The sequence below is a fragment of the Cydia pomonella genome, unplaced genomic scaffold (genome assembly GCF_033807575.1).
Source record: "Cydia pomonella isolate Wapato2018A unplaced genomic scaffold, ilCydPomo1 PGA_scaffold_180, whole genome shotgun sequence".
Lineage (NCBI taxonomy): Eukaryota > Metazoa > Arthropoda > Insecta > Lepidoptera > Tortricidae > Cydia > Cydia pomonella.
In genome coordinates, this window is record NW_026907821.1 from 48,479 (window position 1) to 67,699 (window position 19,221).

At 35.9% G+C, this 19,221-nt stretch overlaps 1 protein-coding gene across 1 annotated transcript; it reads left to right on the forward strand.

Moving 5' to 3' along the window:
- Positions 1-241: 241 nt before the first annotated feature.
- Positions 242-4,421, forward strand: LOC133533574 (translation initiation factor eIF-2B subunit gamma-like). Its single transcript, XM_061872576.1, has 4 exons — positions 242-642; positions 1,112-1,938; positions 3,206-3,435; positions 4,227-4,421. Exons 1-4 carry the CDS (start codon positions 483-485, stop codon positions 4,387-4,389), a joined length of 1,380 nt encoding a protein of 459 aa, XP_061728560.1. The 5' UTR covers positions 242-482; the 3' UTR covers positions 4,390-4,421.
- The last annotated feature ends 14,800 nt before the right edge of the window (positions 4,422-19,221 follow it).

Sequence of the window (19,221 nt, forward strand, 5' to 3'; positions counted from 1 at the left end):
GCGTCAAATTGGCGATACGTCAATGTCATTTTTTAAATGCTTGAGTAGATTAGTAGTGAGTAGATTTTATTTATTGTTTATTTCCTATCATATAGTGAGTAGATGTCATTTATTGTTTATCTTGAATCTAAAATTAATTTAATATTTATCGGTTATTGACAAACCGAAATCAAAGATCAGCACTGTTTGTTTTAAGCTGGTCACATTATTTCTACGTTTGACATTTGTGGACTTTGTGGTTGTCATTTTAGTCTACGGAATAAAAGAAGATTATACACGTACTTATGTTGTCATTTGCATTGTTGTAAGACGAAAGTGGATTTTAGCATTATCGGCAATGAAAATTTAAATATATTTCTTTGCCATTAATAATCTAAAGACCATTTGCACATGCCTCGCATATTTGTAACATATTAACATTTATTATCACTAAAATAAAGTTATTTAAAAAAATAACCTATAAGAAGTGATTTCGTGTGAAAATGCACAAGTATCCAGAATTTCAAGCTGTAGTCTTGGCAGCGGGCAGAGGTTCTCGCCTGCCAGACGTTGGTGGTTCTGTATCGAAATGCCTACTTCCAGTTGGACCGTATCCTGTGCTATGGTATTCTTTGCATTTGTTGGAGAAAATGGGCTTCCAAGGTAAGATCACACAATCAGTAATAAATAATTTTACAAATACACTTCATGAAAATGAAATAACCGATGAGTATTTTTCATAGCACAACCAATTGTATGATGTTATTTTACCTAATGTATTAAGTTTCATAAATATTTCTTGCAATACAATATGATTAATTCAGCTACATTAATCTTTAAGAATACTGTGTGTTTTGTGACACAGTATATTTTTAAAATTTAGCACCAATTAAATGTTTTAAAATTATGTCTAAATAATATTTCTATTTAACCTAACGGTCAATATTTATAAAAATACATGACTCAAGCCTCACCACTTCCTTAAAGTCCTAAAACTTCTGCATAAGAAAAAAATACATAAGGATGATATAGCATGGTCATTTTTGCCATATAATTTCTAAATGTACCCTATAAAAGATTAAAGTATATAAGTACAGAAAATTTTCTCACAATATTACTGTCTCCATTACAGAAACATTAGTTGTGGTGCTGGATGAAGACAATTCCAACATCCTTAATGCTTTAGAAAGGTGCCCACTAAAGATCAAATATGAACTCATAGTCATACCGTCAGATGATGACTGGGGCACAGCGGACACCCTCAAACACATCAGCAGCAGAGTCGTCACAGACCTCTTAGTTATTTCCGGGGATCTCATCACTAATATAAACCTCAATGAAGTGTTGAACCTGTACAGAAAGCATGATGCAGCACTCACGGCACTTTATTTCAACAATGGGCCTGAAGAGTGGATTGAACTGCCAGGTCCTAAAACTAAGGCTAAGCCTGACAGAGACTTAGTTTGCATAGATAAAGAAACCCAGAGGCTTGTTTTTGTAGCCAGCGCTAGTGACTTTGAAGATAATGTGACTTTACCGAGACTCATCATAAAAAAATTTAGTTCAATTAGTATGTACAGCAGGCTGCTAGATGCTCATGTCTATGTGATGAAGCATTGGGTGGTGAATTACTTAGTGGAGTCCAATAAGTTTATTTCACTAAAGGGGGAACTGGTACCACACATTGTTAAAAAACAACTAAGCAAGCCCAAAAATCCATCAGATAAGAAGGGATTTTCTGAGAAAAACCTTGATATATCTAAAGATATATTCGACTATGCAGTAGAACATGGGTATGAGAGCCAGATCCGAGACATGTCCCATTACAATGACCATGAGCTTGGAACAAAAGGTGTCTATTACAATGACCTACTTAGATGCTATGCACATATTGCAGAGAAGAACACTTATGGTATTCGCATTAACACACTTTCAGCATTTTATTTATCAAACAACAAGGTATGTGTTTTCTTCTTCCTAGCATTTGTCCCCGCTTATTGCTATTGCTCATGAGAGCCTGGGGTCAGCTTGGCAACAAATTCCATGAATTGGCGTAGGCACAAATTTTTACAAAAGTGACTTTTACAAGAGTGAGTCACTTTTGTAAAAAATTCCGACTCAGAGGGGAAACTAGGCCTTATTGGGATTAGTCCGATTTCCTTACAATGTTTTCCTCCACTGAAAGGCGACTAGTAAATATGAAATGATAATCTCTTTCTATGTCTGAATATCTCTTTGATACAAGCCGATTGAAAGGATCGAGGTATATGTATTAATATTTTTAAGCTAATTAAGGCTTATGTTTTGGGAACAAAATATTAATGCTCATCCTACATATAAATAGATTCAAAATTGAAACCCAGAACTATTAATAATTGCAGGCAAATTCGCTACAAACTAGACATTAGTGGACTTATACTAAACAACTAAAATGGGATGTAGCTACAGTAATGGCAAATCTATCATATTTTTTCAGATACATTTTCTTAATTTTTTTAATGGTTTCTCATAAACAAAATTTACATACAGGGGTGTATGAAAATGACAATTCGATCAAACTAGGGTTATATTTTAACCCTTATCACATGTATAAAACATATTTTGTTTAAATTTGAACTTTAATAGCTGTCAATTGCATTAAATTTTACAACTGCCATGTATGGTTGCGTATGCGGTAAAGGGTTAAAATAATTAGTTTGCCTGAGTTTTCAGTTTTCGCGATAGCCTGGTGGGTATTAAATTGTAAAGCACCTAATGATGTGATGTAATTTTCAAACCAGAGGCTAATGAAGTGAATAGTACTTACATTTAGTAGCAAATGTATGAACTCATACTGACTAATCGTAATCAATATGTAAACTGGGCCTAAGGCAAGTGTACCGGCTCGTAAGGTCCTTATCAGATAAAAATTAATCATTGATTATCTCCAAAATGGAGTTAAGTAATTAGAATACCGGTGTCATTAAGAAAGTTACTTAATTTAAGCTTGGGATGCACCCTTGAAATTAACGGAAATAAAAAACAGCAGCAGCAGTGAGACGTATATAGGCTGAATTATTATTATTATTTTTTTTTTAAACACGGTGTATATATGGTCGTGATGGTGATACAATCATTATTTACTTGATATAAAGTCTAATTTCACTTTTTGAATGAATGCCTGCAAAAAATAGCAGTATAATATATTTTTTGCAGCTAATGTAAGTTAATGTTTCTTTTATTTCAGATACTCTCAAAATGGGAAGAGCTGACTGGTTCTCCTTTAACTGAAAGATTATATCCAACCAGCGAAGTTAAAACGAGGCAAATAGATGAAACCTCCATAGTCGGAGACAAGAGTGTTGTCAGTGAAAAGACTTCAATTAAAAACACCATTATTGGCGCCAACTGTACTATTGATAACAAAGTTAGATTGACTAACTGTATATTGATGAATAATGTTGTAATTAAGGAAGGGTGAGTTGTATTATACATATGCTTAATAAAAGTAAGTAGATAAGTTAATCTTTGAGGTTGAAAGATATATTTTTGTTACTTACAAACAATAGATTACATATTGTGAGTATGAGACAGAAGTAGTTATGTTAATAAAGAGCTTTTACTTCCATATAATGCCAAGCTTCATCTTTTGTTCTATATGGCGCTATTTATTATGTTTTCATATGAAACTGATCTAGAAAGTTATAATTCTGGAAGCCAATCCAATAACCAAGATTTTGTACACAGACATTACCTTTATAGGGAATTCTTTCCAACAGGTAAAATTTAAATATAGCTATCTCTATAGTTCGGTTTTTTATTGTTAGAAAGAAGGTAAGCAAGCGATTTTGATGTCTTTGTATTAAAAAACACTTTTGTAAAATAATTCACAGCAAATATGTAATAATTATAAATCATGTACGATTATTTACTGACTTTTGCTTTCAAAAGTAATATAAACGAATATAAAAAGACACGTCAAGATTGTTTACCTTTTTACTAATGCCAAAAATAGAAGTGGATTGACAAAGAAAACTTTGTAGCCACGGTAAATTTACTACCATCTTTCGACACATGATTAAAACTTTTAGAACGCCATTTGACTTTGAACCTTATTCTTTCACTGTATGTGTTAAATTTGTTAAATATCAAATAGTGGCGCCATCTAATAGATCCTAGGCAAAAGGTATGGCGGCATCGCTGTGCGATAATGCCAGTCTTGTAATGCTGCATCATACAAATTGTTTTGACATTACTTTTATTTCCAGTTGCGTCCTCCAAGACTGCGTAGTGTACACAGGCGCTAACGTCCAGCCCGGCTGCAGCCTCACATACTGCCTCGTCGGCCCCCACCACATCGTACCTGAGTCCACCACCAGCAACCATCAGATCCTTACCGAAACTACTGACAATATGATAACGCTTGGTTAGATTTATTTGGAATTATATTTGTTATATTGTAACGGTTTTTTTTGTACGCTGGTGTTGAACAACTCGCGTTCCTTCGTTCCATAGATGAAAGCATGTAACTTCATAATGCCGAAATCCTGTAACTGCAATAATGAAAATAATAAATAGTGTCAAGCATTGACAATCTAAGGACACTTACGGACAATAAGAATGGGGTCAGTACAGCAGTGTCACGCACGGGAATTCGAGCCAATCGTGCAGTCTAACGCTGCAACGCGATTGGTTGACGAGTTCGCATCACGCGCGCGAATGGTCGTAACTAGTTGCGCTGGACTGCACGATTGGCTTGAATTCGTGAGTGACACCACTAAACTAGCACCATTCTTAGTGCTCGTAAAGTCCCGGCCATATATATATATCTCTCTGTGATGATAAGTGACTCATTCTAGTTTAAGGTGCTGCTCGAAAATACCCTTCACTTTTTTTATTAAAAAAGTTGTACCCGAAAGCTCGCTTCACTATTTGTTAGAATATAAGCTCGGGTATTAGAGCTATATGCCCAGTTTTGGCTTTTGTTGCCATTTTATTTGCTCAGGCGCTTTACATATAGCCTACAACGATTAAAAGCAAACAATATAAAAACTTCTCACACGCATAAAATTACAGATGATGTAAATTAGAATAGACATTTTCACTTTAATTGTATAAAATTTAATCGTAGTCGTAATAACATAACAAAACAAAGGATAGAGAGTGGGTTTTATTGCCCATAGCAATCTAAGTATATCTTTTCGTAATATGTTTTTTTTACATAGAAATGAGAAATTAGATAGGTAAGCTAACTTTGCACCAAGTTGAACAGAACAAAGTTAGAGAATGTGTAAACGTTATATTTTCATAGAATTTTGTCATGAATGACATCGCCCCACTCAAAGAATACAGTAAGTATATAGGTAGTCCAACTTGTCACTGGTATAGCTCGGTCAGACTATGCAGCTTGAGAATAAGGATCTCTGTTTCGTTGGAATTATGGACCTATTTATGGATTTGGTGATAGGTCTGTAGAAGCCTTATGCATGCTAAGCTTGTCTACTAAAATAACTTTCATGAAGTTTGGGTAGACTTCGTATTCTTTTCCACCGTCTCTCAGTGGATAAAATAAAACTTTGCGCTAACATTTGGATTCATTATCAATTTCAAGAGTTTAATTCGGGTAAATTTGTAATTTACTTACCTACAACTACATCAATGTGTCATTTTACATAAATTAAGAAATGTTAGCAGGAAAGTATTTTTTTGTTTCATAGTTTGAAATAGATTTAAACAGGTTGTAGACCTGTTTATTGACTCAGAAAGTGCTCATGTTAGTGATAAAAGACCAGCCTAGTACCTACCTAATAAGTGTACTCGCACTACCTAATCCTTACATTCTAAAATGGATTACAGTCTCATCTTGACTCACTATTCCGTGACCTGAAAGTAAATACGTTTTTGTGCACTAACAATTAGAGTGTTAAGCTACTTATCATAAAGTCTAAATTTCCTTAACAAATTAATAGCGCTTGCTACTTTTCTTTTCCCAGCTCCTAGGTTATCGCACGACTCTGCCATCAACAAGGAAGTGTGATGACCCTAATCAGGAGCACTTCGTTTCCCGAATGCTGTGCAAGGCTTAATGCACTTTCAATGGATTAAAATGCACGTGACAACCCTATTGCGTGAGTTCCTATGTACACATTACTAATAGTTATCGAACATGGTCCTTTTAGGGCTACCAGAGTTCCGGTGTTTATTTTAAGTCACAAGAAAAAGCCGGCCCTTATAATAGAAGTTACCCTCTCATTTTAAAACCACATTCTGATTCTGATATAGGTACTTAATATGAAAGCTGGCTTGAACATTGTAACAAAAAGAAAATTAAGCGCGTAGAAGAGCATGTACAAAACTTCAATTCGCTCTATTTTTTTGTAGTAACTACCTACAATTATTAGCAACAAAAACGAATTAGCTTAGATACGATATTTTTATTATAGCGTAAATTAAATTGTATGGCCCCTATGTTCGTGTGACTCTTATTGTGTAAGTAAGCTCTTATTTATTTCTCTAATAAACAGTAGGGTTAGGTACCAAGCGGACCCCAGGCTCCCATAAGCCGTGGCAAAAAACCGGGAAGACCCTTCAGTGGCACCTGGTCTAGAGTATCAAAATGTCTAGGGTATCATAATGTCTCCGTATACAAAATGTCCAAGTGTTAATACTTATTGACCAATTGTACAAAATTACCATAGTGTCGAAATGACGACAATATTAATTTGACTAGAATAATATCATAAAGACTATACTAACAATATGACTAGAATGCTTCGAAACCGTAATAACGTAACCGTATGTTTTGACGGTAAACGAAAAGTTTTCATTCAATTCATCTAGCCGTTGCCCGCGATCTGCGACGTTGGCATGAAATTTCGTCTTTGTTGTTTTTTTAGGACATAGGAGGCAAACGAGCAGACGAATGGCCTGATGGTAGGCAGTTATTTTCGCCTATAGACACACACAGGGGTCACAAGTGCGTTCCCGGCATTCAAAATAGGAGTTCGCTCTTAGGTTTAGGATTTTGGTGGCATTTTTTAGCACAAGTAATGCAGTGGAATCGCCATTGTATATTTTTCATTTGAATAAATGCATAAATAAATGATAAATGCATATAATATAGATTATGTCATATAACATATATTTAAATAAATCTTAGTTATTTTATACCTAGATTTAAAATATTTGTTCCGATAAACCCTAGACATTTTGATACTCTAGACCTGGTGCCGGTGCCACTGAAGGATTTTTAAAATGTAGTTTCGATAATCTAGTTATTTTGATAATATTGACATTATGATAATCTAGTCATTTTGAAATTATGTCAATTTAATATTGTGGTAATTTTGATAGTGTGGACATTTTGAATTCGTCATTTTGTGCAGTTGGACTTTCTGGTTATATGGACATTTTGATACTCGAGACCTGGTGCCACTGAAGGGGGAAGACGATGAGACATTATTTAGTACTAACTGCCATCCCCAGAGTAGTGGTGGCAGGGGCAGACTGCGGAAGAGATGGCGGGACAACTTGGATACGTTTCAGCGGGATTGGCAGGATCTTGTTCAGCACAGGGAGGATTGGAAAGCGAGAGGGGAGGCCTTTGCCCAGCAGTGGTAGTATTCCTTATCCAAATAAAATTTAACATTTAGAGGGTGCCGAGTGTTAGGGTTGGCAACGCGCACAGGCGGGCCACCGACATAGTATAAATAACATACATACCTACCTATAAAACTTTAAGTGTTTGAGGAAGTATCTAGCAATATTATTTGAATCGTTCTTTCTTTATTGAAGTCTTCCGCTTTATCAAAGAGAATTTGAAATAGAGGTGGATTGTCAAAGAAAATTTTGTAGCCACAGTAAATTTACTGCCATCTTTAGACACTGATTAAAACTTTTAGAACGCCCTGTGACTTTGATCCTTATCCTTTAACTGATATGTGTTTCATTTGTTAAATATCAAAAAGTGGCGCCATCTAATAGATCAAAGGCCAAAGGTATGGCGGCATCGTTTCGAGCGATGGCGCTACAACCTTTGGGTTCTGCCCGGTAAGATGGCGCCACTTTTTGACTTTTAACATGCTTTTAACAAATTTAATACATCAGTGAAAGAATAAGGATTAAATTCAAATGGCGTGGCGTTCTAAAAGTTTTAATCATGTGTCTAAAGATGGCAGTATGTAGGTATAGTGAGTGGGACAACACTCCTCCTTTCGGCTTTTTCCGGCCCCGTTCGGCTCAACATTGCTCCGAGCAATTATTAGGATTGGCACAACTTGACGACCCTATACGTGCACGACCACAGATAAGATAATGACTTAAATTTTTAGCAACCCTAAATGGCCGAAAGGGATAGTGTTATACATTAGAAAGGGACAGCATAATTCGTCACTGAATCGATGTCAAACTTCGGTTTTGTAGAAAGTGTCATTTCTGTACGATAGTATATTTATTCTGTGGTATAATACAGATACCTACAGTCGTCTGGGTACGACTTTTTTCCAAATAAATTTGAATATACTTACCTACCTAACAAAAGTAATAACACTTCAAGAATTTAAGGAAGTATATTCCGATATTATTTACTTTTACTTCAGGTACTTTAATAAAGTCTTCCGCTTTTAGTACCGAGCAGTAAAAGTTTTCTTTGTCGGTATGATTACTTATGCAAACAGAATTTAATCTAAGTACCTATAACACTTCGAGGATTCGAGAAAGTATCTTCCGATCTTTTTGTTCTTAAAACCATTAAATTGCAGCACCGTTTAAAATTACTCCCTGCAATAGGCAGGATTATAATAGTGATTATAAAAGCTCAGACACGAAACCATTTCGACAGAAGTTTTCATAATTGACTACCGCAAACTGTTACCTAATTGCATTGTGTTTGTAACCGAACGCTTCCTGACTCGGTTTTATCAAAGAATATTCAGTATCCTCGCTTTCGTTTGCGGTTGTGAGCCTTACATATTTCTCAATGTTATAACTTTAGAACGAAGTTCCTTATCGGACGGCTGGGTTGGCGGATGGGGGCTAGGCGAGTGTAAGATTTTTCCGCCATGGCCCTCTTTTGTTTAAATTCTTGTCGAGGAAAAGTAGTCTAATTTCACCGACTTAAATACGTATAGGGCCATTCCATCTCATTTCAATTTTGAATTAAAAGTGTGCTGCATGAATTTTGATTTAACTGAAAGAAATGTATGTAGGTAACGTTTGTGATACCAGAAGTGTTAAACCACCACATTTTTTATTATCTTTTAACTTGCCAGCAGCACAGTGTAGCAAGAAAAATCGGGTCAAATTCCTACATGTACATAATGTGCTCTAACTGTTGATTTAAAATAGGTAACCAAATAGATGTTTCTTATATAAGTGGATGCGTGAACATTTTAGGAGGCCACCATTTTGTTTGTAATTGGTTTATTTAACTTTTGTCATACAATATAAAATGCTAATTTCTTACCTAACCTAATATTTATTAGGCTTTTGATTGAGAATCATTTGATTCTCAATCAAAAGTTAGAGCACATTATGTACAAGTAGGAATTAGAACCGGTTTTTTCCTTAGAACGGACATTGCTCTGAAAGTAAAAGATAATAAAGAATAGTGGTGGCTTATCTTTCCTGACACCATAAGGATAGATCTCAATTTTTTTTATTCAAATTAATAACCACACGGCACACCTCATTTGTTGAAATCAGATGGAATGACCCTATATCCTATAGTGGCGCAGTTGGCAAAGAGCCGCTTAGAAACAGGTGGTAACAGCTACGATACGGGTTCGATCTCTGTACGTGTATGCAGATATTATAGTTTTTGTAGGTATATATTTTTTGCACTTGAATATCATATTTTTGATTCACTGAGCGAGTGTGAAGCCCGAGCTAAGCGTATCAGTTTCAGGTTTTGTGAGCAGTTTCGGTTGTTATTATTTTGTCGATTAAGTGTTTTTTGTGGGTCTCTATTGTTTCCCATAACGTGTTAAGTCATAATGTATTGTTTGTCCACATTTTCGTTAGCCATAATTAGGTTTTTCTCAGAAACGCGTAACTTTTCAGGATTGCCATAAAACAAACCTAACCTAACCTAACCTTTCTATAGGATAACCTAAGGAAATTCCTGAAAAGTTAACGGTTTCAAAGTTATGACTAATGATTATATGACTATCATTACATTATGACTTTCAATAATTATGTCAAACAAAGGGATCCGGTTTTTTGTATTAATAATAATATACTTCGTTCCACCCGAGAGCGACACACACACTTTTTTGTTATTTTATGCGCCCAAAAATTTTGGCGTCTTTAACATTTAGGAATAATATTTGCGTAAGTCGGAAGACTGTCTAATTTTATTAAAAAAATCAGACATTACCTAGTTATATAAATAGTGTGTTGGATTGTATACATCAAGCATAAGCAATATCAAAACGTCTAAAGCCTGCTTGCCATAAGTAATCAGTGGAAATACGTTTAAAACAACTCATGAGACTCATGACTGATGCTCACACGAAGTTATGTGTGGCTTAAATAATTTGTTTGTTTATCTTGTCTTGGCCGTATCTGCGGACACGGTAGTGCCCCCGTCAAGACGAGCCGATTGGAGCGCAAGGGCACTACCTACCTTTTCTCGAAGCACTTAGTCCTAACTAACCCTCATAACTTGGGTTTAGATTATACCAGATACACAAAATTGTCGGAATATGATGTCAATAGTAGACTTATTAAACTTGTAAAGTTTCAATTGCATAGCTCTTATACTTTAGATTTTATTGATATCTTAAAAAAACGATTTCGTCACTCACTCACTCATGATCATCAAAATTCTTACGGTACTTCCTGAAACCCTAGAAAGTTAAAATTAGTTAAATAATATAATATAACTACACAAACAACAACAAAATCTAAAACTTGTAAATTTTAATCCCCAACCCCTTGGGGATGGAAGTTTGTATCAGGCTTCCACAAATTTTGATTCTAGAGGTCTGAAAGTTGATATAGGGACTCTAGTTATAAATAATAAAATAAATATTTCAGGATTCTTAGTAAATCACCCCCCACACTTTAAATAAAGGGATGGAAGATTGTCATAAGCAACTTACAAAACTAAAGTGACATCCCACCAAAAACGTTTTCATGTAAAATCTTGCCAAGAAGATTCCACATGAATCGCACTGTCAAAAAGTTATCAGATCTCCAGGTAGAGCCAAGCTTCTAACTGTACACGCCCTATCTCTACAAGTCCTAACTTCACAAACTCTACACCTAAGTGAAAATATTCAGTTTGGCCGTTTTGCTACTGTCACATGGGCGTAAGGTGAAAAATTTATTCACTGTTCATTACTTTTCTTTGTACAATCATTCTTGTAGTAACGAAACGGCAAAGCAACATATATTGAATAAGATGTAGAGTGTGTGAGTCCCTCACCCTTCCGATTACTCAATCTCACAGAACATCAATCCCTGATCACTGAAACCCTTGACCCTAAACCACCAGATCTTCAACCGCCATTCCCCGACCCCTCAACCCCAGACCATTTAACTTCTAATCCTAACCCCCAATTCCTCAACTTCCAACCCCCGACCACTCATCTCCTTCCCCCGATTCCTCAATTTCCAATTCCAACCCCTCAGTCCCCGACCTATCAACTCACCGCCCCCTCAACCCCCTAACCCCTTAAACCCTAACTCGTCAAGCCCCAACACATCAACCCCAACCTCAGACCCCTGTCTACCTTCACCACCACCGTCTACCTCACACCTACCCCTCACCTCTTATTTCCAACACTACCTACATCAAAAATCATAATACACCCAATTATAAGGGGTAAGTTCCACATATCGCCCGTGGTCTTCATAACCAGTAAGTAGCATATTCGCTAGCGTAACTTACTTTCTATGCATCTCGCTCGTACTGGCAGCCTTTTAATGCGAGCGAGATGTATAGAAATTAAGTCAGCTACGAACACACGTCACCTAATATGTAGAGTCAAACTCGTGGTAAGGCTACAGTTGCACTACATCAAATTGGTAGTTTTACTAGTTTTCGAGAGGAAATGCTTGAGTTGCTTAATAATACAGTCAAACCACCATACATGTGCCTTTAAAAATTAAGGAGTTCCGTCAATTCCTGATGGTTTCCATCATCAGATCAGAACCGAAAATATTATGGGACCACCTTGGCGGCAACTCTTTATAAAAAAATAATTACTCACATCGGTCGCTGAACAGACATAAAAAAAATAGCCACAACCGAATACAGAACCTCCTCCTATGAAATTGAAGTCGGTTAATAAAATGTAATAAATATAAACGTGTCCAATGTACGTGGCTTTTGGGTAAAAGCGATTGACTTATTACTGGGCTATGGGATATAAAACCGAACGCCTCACGGTGGGATGAAAATCGGCATTCATAGAAATAGAAACTCAATTTTTTAAGTGTTACTTTTTTATTGAAAGAGCTTTATTTAGCTAAAATTATACCCCAAAATGAACATAAGTGAATTTGATCGATTTTTTTTTTCGGAAAATATTTATAAAACGTATGGTTAAAATGGGGAACTAAAAGATAAACACAAATATCCTTGGCCCCGTCGGGCCCGCCGGGTTTGGCACCGACTTCAAACGTTTCAGTTGCTAGAGCATATACCTAAAACGGGATGATATTTTATTTTATCCTTTTGAAGTCGTTCGGTAAAGATTAATTTTTCTCGTATTAGTTGTCGTAACACTATGTACATAATAAAACGCGACTATAATGATGATTTATGAGCTAACAACAAATTTTATTTTCGTGTCGTGGTTGGGTCAGGGTCAGTAATTTCGAGTACACACTCGTTGAGAGACCCCGAAACAGGCCGAGAACGAATACTTATGTACAGTCGCCATCAGACATATCGGAGCGGCCAAGACGCTCACAAATATCTGAACACGCCTCTATTGTCAAAGCGTTAGAGTGCGTGTTCAGTTCATATTATTGAGCACCTAGGCCGCCACGATATATCTGATGGCGACTGTACATACTGCTCCCTTCCCGTCTCGTCTCGCCGTTCTCCGATTGGGTCTGGTTTTCCCCGAGAATCTCGGCAAGGCGAGTGACTCTCAACGAGCGTGTACAGCCGGCAACAACACTTTAGGCCTTTAGGCTTTATCATACTGGTAATTTGGCGAGCGACTCAATATTATGAGATTTATGAGCGACATTATGACTCAACGACACTCAACGTGCGCGCTAATGCGTGCTATAATGAGGGTTAAAGATATTAATGCCCATTTGTTAATATTTTCATTTGTATTCGGACAGCTTTTGTAAATCTATATATATGTCGGATTTTATTGCTACACTCTACAGACAGACACTTTACACCGGCCTAACTACTATGTGGCAGATTCGCCTGTTTTATATGTTCCCAAGTAGGGTCTGTCAAGCTATCATATTATTTTTTAAACAGTCAGATGTTTGTTACCGGAAAATATAATGTACGAAGTACGAACTATCTGCTCCTAAATCTACATATACAAATGAATGAACATTCCAAAATGGCTGTTAAATTTAATGAACGTTTGTGCAATTGGACATTAGTACGTATGTCTACCACTAATCTTGATTAGATTATACTGCAAATAGCTCAAATTCAGCAATCGGATAATAATTGTTATTGGCAGACAGAAATGAAAGGCACGTTGGCGCCACTGTCGTATTGCAGCAAATAGATTGCACATTGCGTGCAGATCGAGAGGTTGCCGGTGAAGCAACGCGTGCTTATGTAAGGTTCTAGTAAACAAAATGCATGTAGAATGTGTGATACGAGTACGTACGATACGATATACTGGGACCCGGTGCCCTTTCGAACTGGCCCCTAGCCCTTTTTGCTATTACACTACCCAGGCATACCTGGTGTACCAGGTGGTGTAATTCTAATTATCCATATTAGCTGAGAAATATTATTAACTATGGTCACTGATCGATACAGTACTACCACCAGTTTGACACTTGACATATTCGCTAGCGTGTGCGTAACTTACTTTCTATGCATTTCGCTCGTATTAACTAATTCGTGCGAGCGAAATGTATAGAAAGTAGGTTACACATACATCAGCGAGTTTAAAAAAAAGGGTGAATTCAAGTCTCACCCAAGGCAGTAATTTTTCCACTTTTAAATTTATACTAAGAAAAAAAAACTATTTATTCTAAGCTTATCAGCGAATATGTCAGTTTGATACTGCTAAGGCAGTCGTATCGTGGTGCCTTGTAACAAGGAGCGTGATGTTTCGCGTTGGTAAAAAAATTATGAATCAGCTACGCGGCATAGTTGACCATGAACATTGCCAATTTATCTTATTTTGACATCAATAGCCTTACATCGACTTGTATCTTATATAGAATTATATCTGTGCGAATGAATACTCATAATTGTCTCCCGAGTTACGGACGCTTAGTTTGGGTCTAAAATAATCACATTACTTTATGATCATAAGTACCTATTTTATTTTATTAGGTATATTACATCCATGTTAAAATGATGTTACCTATTTATGATTATCGACATTCATAATCAATTATCATGATACGGATGATACCTATTTTGAAGTCAAGGTTCTGGCATTTGAGTTTCCGCTCTACTTAATTTCTTTTTGGTTTTAAGACAAAACTGTTGTGGTTATCTTCGTGTTGAAATTTGAAACGCACTGTTGAAGCGGTAATGAATTTCGAAATTGTTAATTTAGTGTCAGTAATTCAGTTGTGTTTGTAGGGTATGGACTGTTCTCTGGATTATTTATTACACTTAATATGTAATGGAATCGTTAGTGTAAAAATTGGTTAGTCACAAAAAAAGACAAAATGTAATGACCTAACATCTTAGGTAGATCTACCTATTATATACGAGATGAAAAATGTATCTGCGGTCATCCAAGCTATGAATTCTTATCCTGTCATATCATAAAAATCTTCGGAAATGAGTTATCCATACATATTAGGTATACAAAAATTTTAATGGTTCGAGTATACAAAAATTTTAATGGGTCGGCATCAAAAGTAACGGATCAGATGCGTCAAAAGTATCTACCATTCTCTAACAGCTTAACAAAAATAGATATATAACCCAAAGGTTGTCTGGAAGAGATCGCTTTTTAGCGATAAGACCGCCTGTTGTCTTTTCAATCTAAATTTAATCAATTGTTTATTTTTCTTGTATCTTTTTACTGAGGTGTGCCAATAAAGAGTATTCTATCTATCTATCTATATCTCTATAGTATATATTTTGAACGCAAACTATAGATACTTATTTCTATTAGGAGAAGTATTCTAGGGTGGCAGAAACATTTGGCGCGTTATTTCGTCCGCTAGTATTGATGCTGACTGTATCAATTTTATCGATAGTAAAAATTTAAAATCGTGCATTCAATACAATTTCACCTGTTAATAGAACAGTTGGAGGCACATTTGATTGCACATTCAACTTGTGCTTGTTGTGTTCATTCAGTTTTTCAAAAGATTTATCATATTAACAAGACATCCATAATAATGTATATCCTATGAATCCTATGATACATAACACATAACAGTTATTTTATATAGCATGCACTAATTCATTTTCCCTGTAAGCGTGAACGCTGAACCACCGTAAACCGTAATACAATATTGTCACGTCTTTTGTAATCTGACAGTACATAACGTCCATATTATGCAATAACAACCAAGATTAATCCACGATATCGGCTGGTCATCGACATTTGTTGAGAAATCAATCAAGTCTTTCTTAGATCGCCTCACTCTATCAATCTTCACGGTAGGTATCCAAGTAATTACTAGTTATTTTCAAGCGACGCCTTAAATAATGTCTTAATTAGACATTACGGGATGTTTTTACGCGGCAACGTAGAAGATCGTTATTAATAAATCGATTTCAAAGTTTATTTTTAATTAATTTCAAAAGAACAAGCTGCGCGTTTCTATACCGTTTTAAATTAGTAGTTACAATTGTATCTGACCACGTACGAGTTGGTATGGACGTTATATCATTCGATATTCACAAATTGCACAATTAATTGTTACAACAATTTTCAGGTATACACCTGAATACGCGGATGTTACAGAAAAAAATTGTCTGCGAAGGAAGTTCCTATCGCGCAAATACAAACAAACCAAAATGTAATAGATTATTTTTCCCGCGCTGCAGTTGGAAAATAAATTATTTGTCGTGAAGTATTTAACTCTAATTCTTATTTAAGTACTTACTGAAAATAAAATATTGCTGTTCGTTAATCATTTTTGACAGACCCTTTCTCGTAATTATGACTTCTCGTTTCTTAACCCTAATTCATGCCAGAAAACGCACATAATACCTACTATATCTTTGCAGGGAACCCAAAGCTGGCGGCAATTTGAGATTAAGCCAGGACCAGACCAGGGCTAATGAAAGTGGTGAGGCGTCTGCAGCCAGTCTGCGCCCGCGACAGTTGCTGGAGTACTTTCCCGCGCGCCGCACGCGCACCGCACTTCGCTCGTAAACGCCCACAATTACGTGATCCCATTTAAAGCCATTCCTATTCTAAGTGTGAAAACTACATCAATTGAGCAATCCTTTGTTTTTTTCGCCGTGGTTTATATTTGTGCAATCTTTAAAGTGTGCATAGCGGAAGCAGGGGGTGAACGGTAAAGATCAGCTGATTGTATACTTAGGTAAGTTTAATGTACGGGCACACGTAACTTTAAGACGGGGTGTAATTTCATGTAATCACGAAGAAAATTACTAAACGTGATAAATTGGACAAGATGTGGAGCGAAATTGCAGTTAAATAAGAAAATAGATAATAAAAATAACGACGGTAGTTTTAATTATTTTTAAACTAATCAAACCTAATGGCTTTGCGAAAATCTAAAAACTAAAAATACTTACTTCGTTGAGTAATTTTCACAGCGTACTCACAAACCTCTTAAGTTCCGTAGCCCCTAATGACAAAGTCCTTTATGCCAATTTCCACCCTTATGAACATTTTCCAAAAAACAAAATGACACAAAATTATATCTAACTACTGAACCTGCTCACAAAATTTCAAGAGAATTCGTTAAGAATTGCGACCTGTGGAGGAGAACATCCGGACATACAAAAGCAGTTTGCCCGAGTTAAAACGGAGACCTTCACTAACTTATAGCTGAAAAAATAAAGCGTAGCGTAGGGAAATAAGATAAATATTGTATACATCCCCTGGCAAGAATAAATACTAACAGCAGTGGAATATTTTGTCAAAATATTTACATTTTTGCCGGCCATGTTCTATGCACCCAGACATGCGAAACAGTCCTCGTAATAAATAAAAACTGCATTACAACACGTTAACATCCGCATGAAATTATGTTTTTAATTGTTATATAGCTAGTTTTTACAGGTCCAACTGTAATTGAAACTTGATTCTGTTATTTGTTGGTCAATTAGCGCAAAGTAAATTTACCTTTTGACGTGCAAATGTATATATATTATCTTATCAACTGCCCTTCTATTTCCCTATTAGCTACCAAGATAACTTATTAACGGACATAAACATTCTTCCTTTACTTGCAGGTAAAGATGTTCAACTTGTGGAAAGTTTCGAATGAGTTTGAAAAGTTTTCAGAATTTTCTGTAAAATATTCTCAAGCAATTAAGGATTTTTTGAAATTGAAAATTTTATTCACATGTGTGAAAGTTTCTGATGTTTTTAAATATGGTATACCATTCGCAGGGAATTGGACGAACCGTACAGAACTGGCAAGTACCTATGCTTTGTAGGGCATAAATCAAGATAACCGGTAAAAAGATATAAAAAAATGCTTGAAACGACTAATTCCTTCAATGTCAAACAACATAACCAAAACTGTTGACATAACTCAATGTCAAACAGCCAATAAACAAATTGATGACATAATTTAAGGGAAATGTTTCCGAAATTAAGCAGGCGAGTTAGCTTACACGTAATCTGCTCTGCATCCACGCCTCAATGCATACGATTAAGACCACGTAATAGCTAAAATAGATTATTAATTATTACGTTTACTAATTCCTCACCCAACTAGTTACCCAAACCTGTATGCAACTGGTTATAGAGATAGTTCGGTCATTGTGTTTATCAAAAGTTTAGTAGTAACCACTTGTACTGCACACAACAAACCAGGTTTTTTGTACACATTAAATTTGGTCAAAGGCGAACTTTATCATCTTCCTCTCGTCCCGGCACGGGAGCCTGGGGTCCGCTTGGCTACTAATCCCCATTGGCGTAGGCACTAGTTTTTACGAAAGTGACTGCCATGTGACCTTCCAACCCAGAGGGTAAACTAGGCCTTATTGGGATTAGTCCGGTTTCCTCACAGTGTTTTCCTTCACCAAAAAGCGACTGGTAAATATCAAATGACATTTAGTACATAGATTAAATTAGATTAGATAGATGATTTATTTCATGAAAGACAATTACATAATAAATTTGCATTGATGTCAAAAATATAAGAATTTCTATCATGATCGTCAAAATAAAATAATAAAAATGAAAATAATAACAATACATAAGTTCCGAAAAACTCATTGGTACGAGCCGGGGTTTAAACCCGCGACCTACGGCTTGCAATTCGTACGCTCTTACCTCCAGGCCACCAGCGCTCTGTTCAAAGGCGAACTTGTTACATTTTATTTTCGGTCTAAAGACCTCTTGGTATATGAATGTACCAATTTACCAGTGCAACCTTCAGCCAATAGTCGGTTCATCTCATGGGAGACTTACTCGTAGATACCCACATTGCTCTTTCAGGCCTCCGTTTTTTCCAACGGAGCATTGGTATATTAGCCATGTCACGTAAACAAGTTACTGCTAATTTTTCAACTTCTGACTGTACTTTACTATTTTTTGGCACATCTATCAATGAGGAGGCATACTGAATGGTTTGGACAGATGTCGCCCCTGGCAACCGTTCTTTGTTTGCAGTGCCGGCCAATAATATATCACCTTTGTGTGGTTTTGATTGTATAGACTAGAGTAAACAATATAGGTCAGATTGTAGATTGCATATTTTACTAGTTATTTTATACAAATATATTATGAATAGTGTAATGAAATACTGTGAATTACAATAGGAAAATTGACATATTACTATAAAAACTATAATTAAAAAATGAAGTTGACTATACATTAAAATAAAATAAAAACTATAAAAAAAAACATTATAATACTTGAGACTAATTTTTCTCATCATTTGTACAAAGGAGTACCTAATTTTAGACTACCTAAAGTA

Bases quoted from the DNA above. Each gene is read 5' to 3' on its own strand.
- LOC133533574 (XM_061872576.1), top strand. From the start codon at position 483: ATGCACAAGTATCCAGAATTTCAAGCTGTAGTCTTGGCAGCGGGCAGA. The intron at 643-1,111 runs GTAAGATCACAC...TCTCCATTACAG, and splicing joins GGAGAAAATGGGCTTCCAAG to AAACATTAGTTGTGGTGCTG. The intron at 3,436-4,226 runs GTGAGTTGTATT...TTTTATTTCCAG, and splicing joins AATGTTGTAATTAAGGAAGG to TTGCGTCCTCCAAGACTGCG.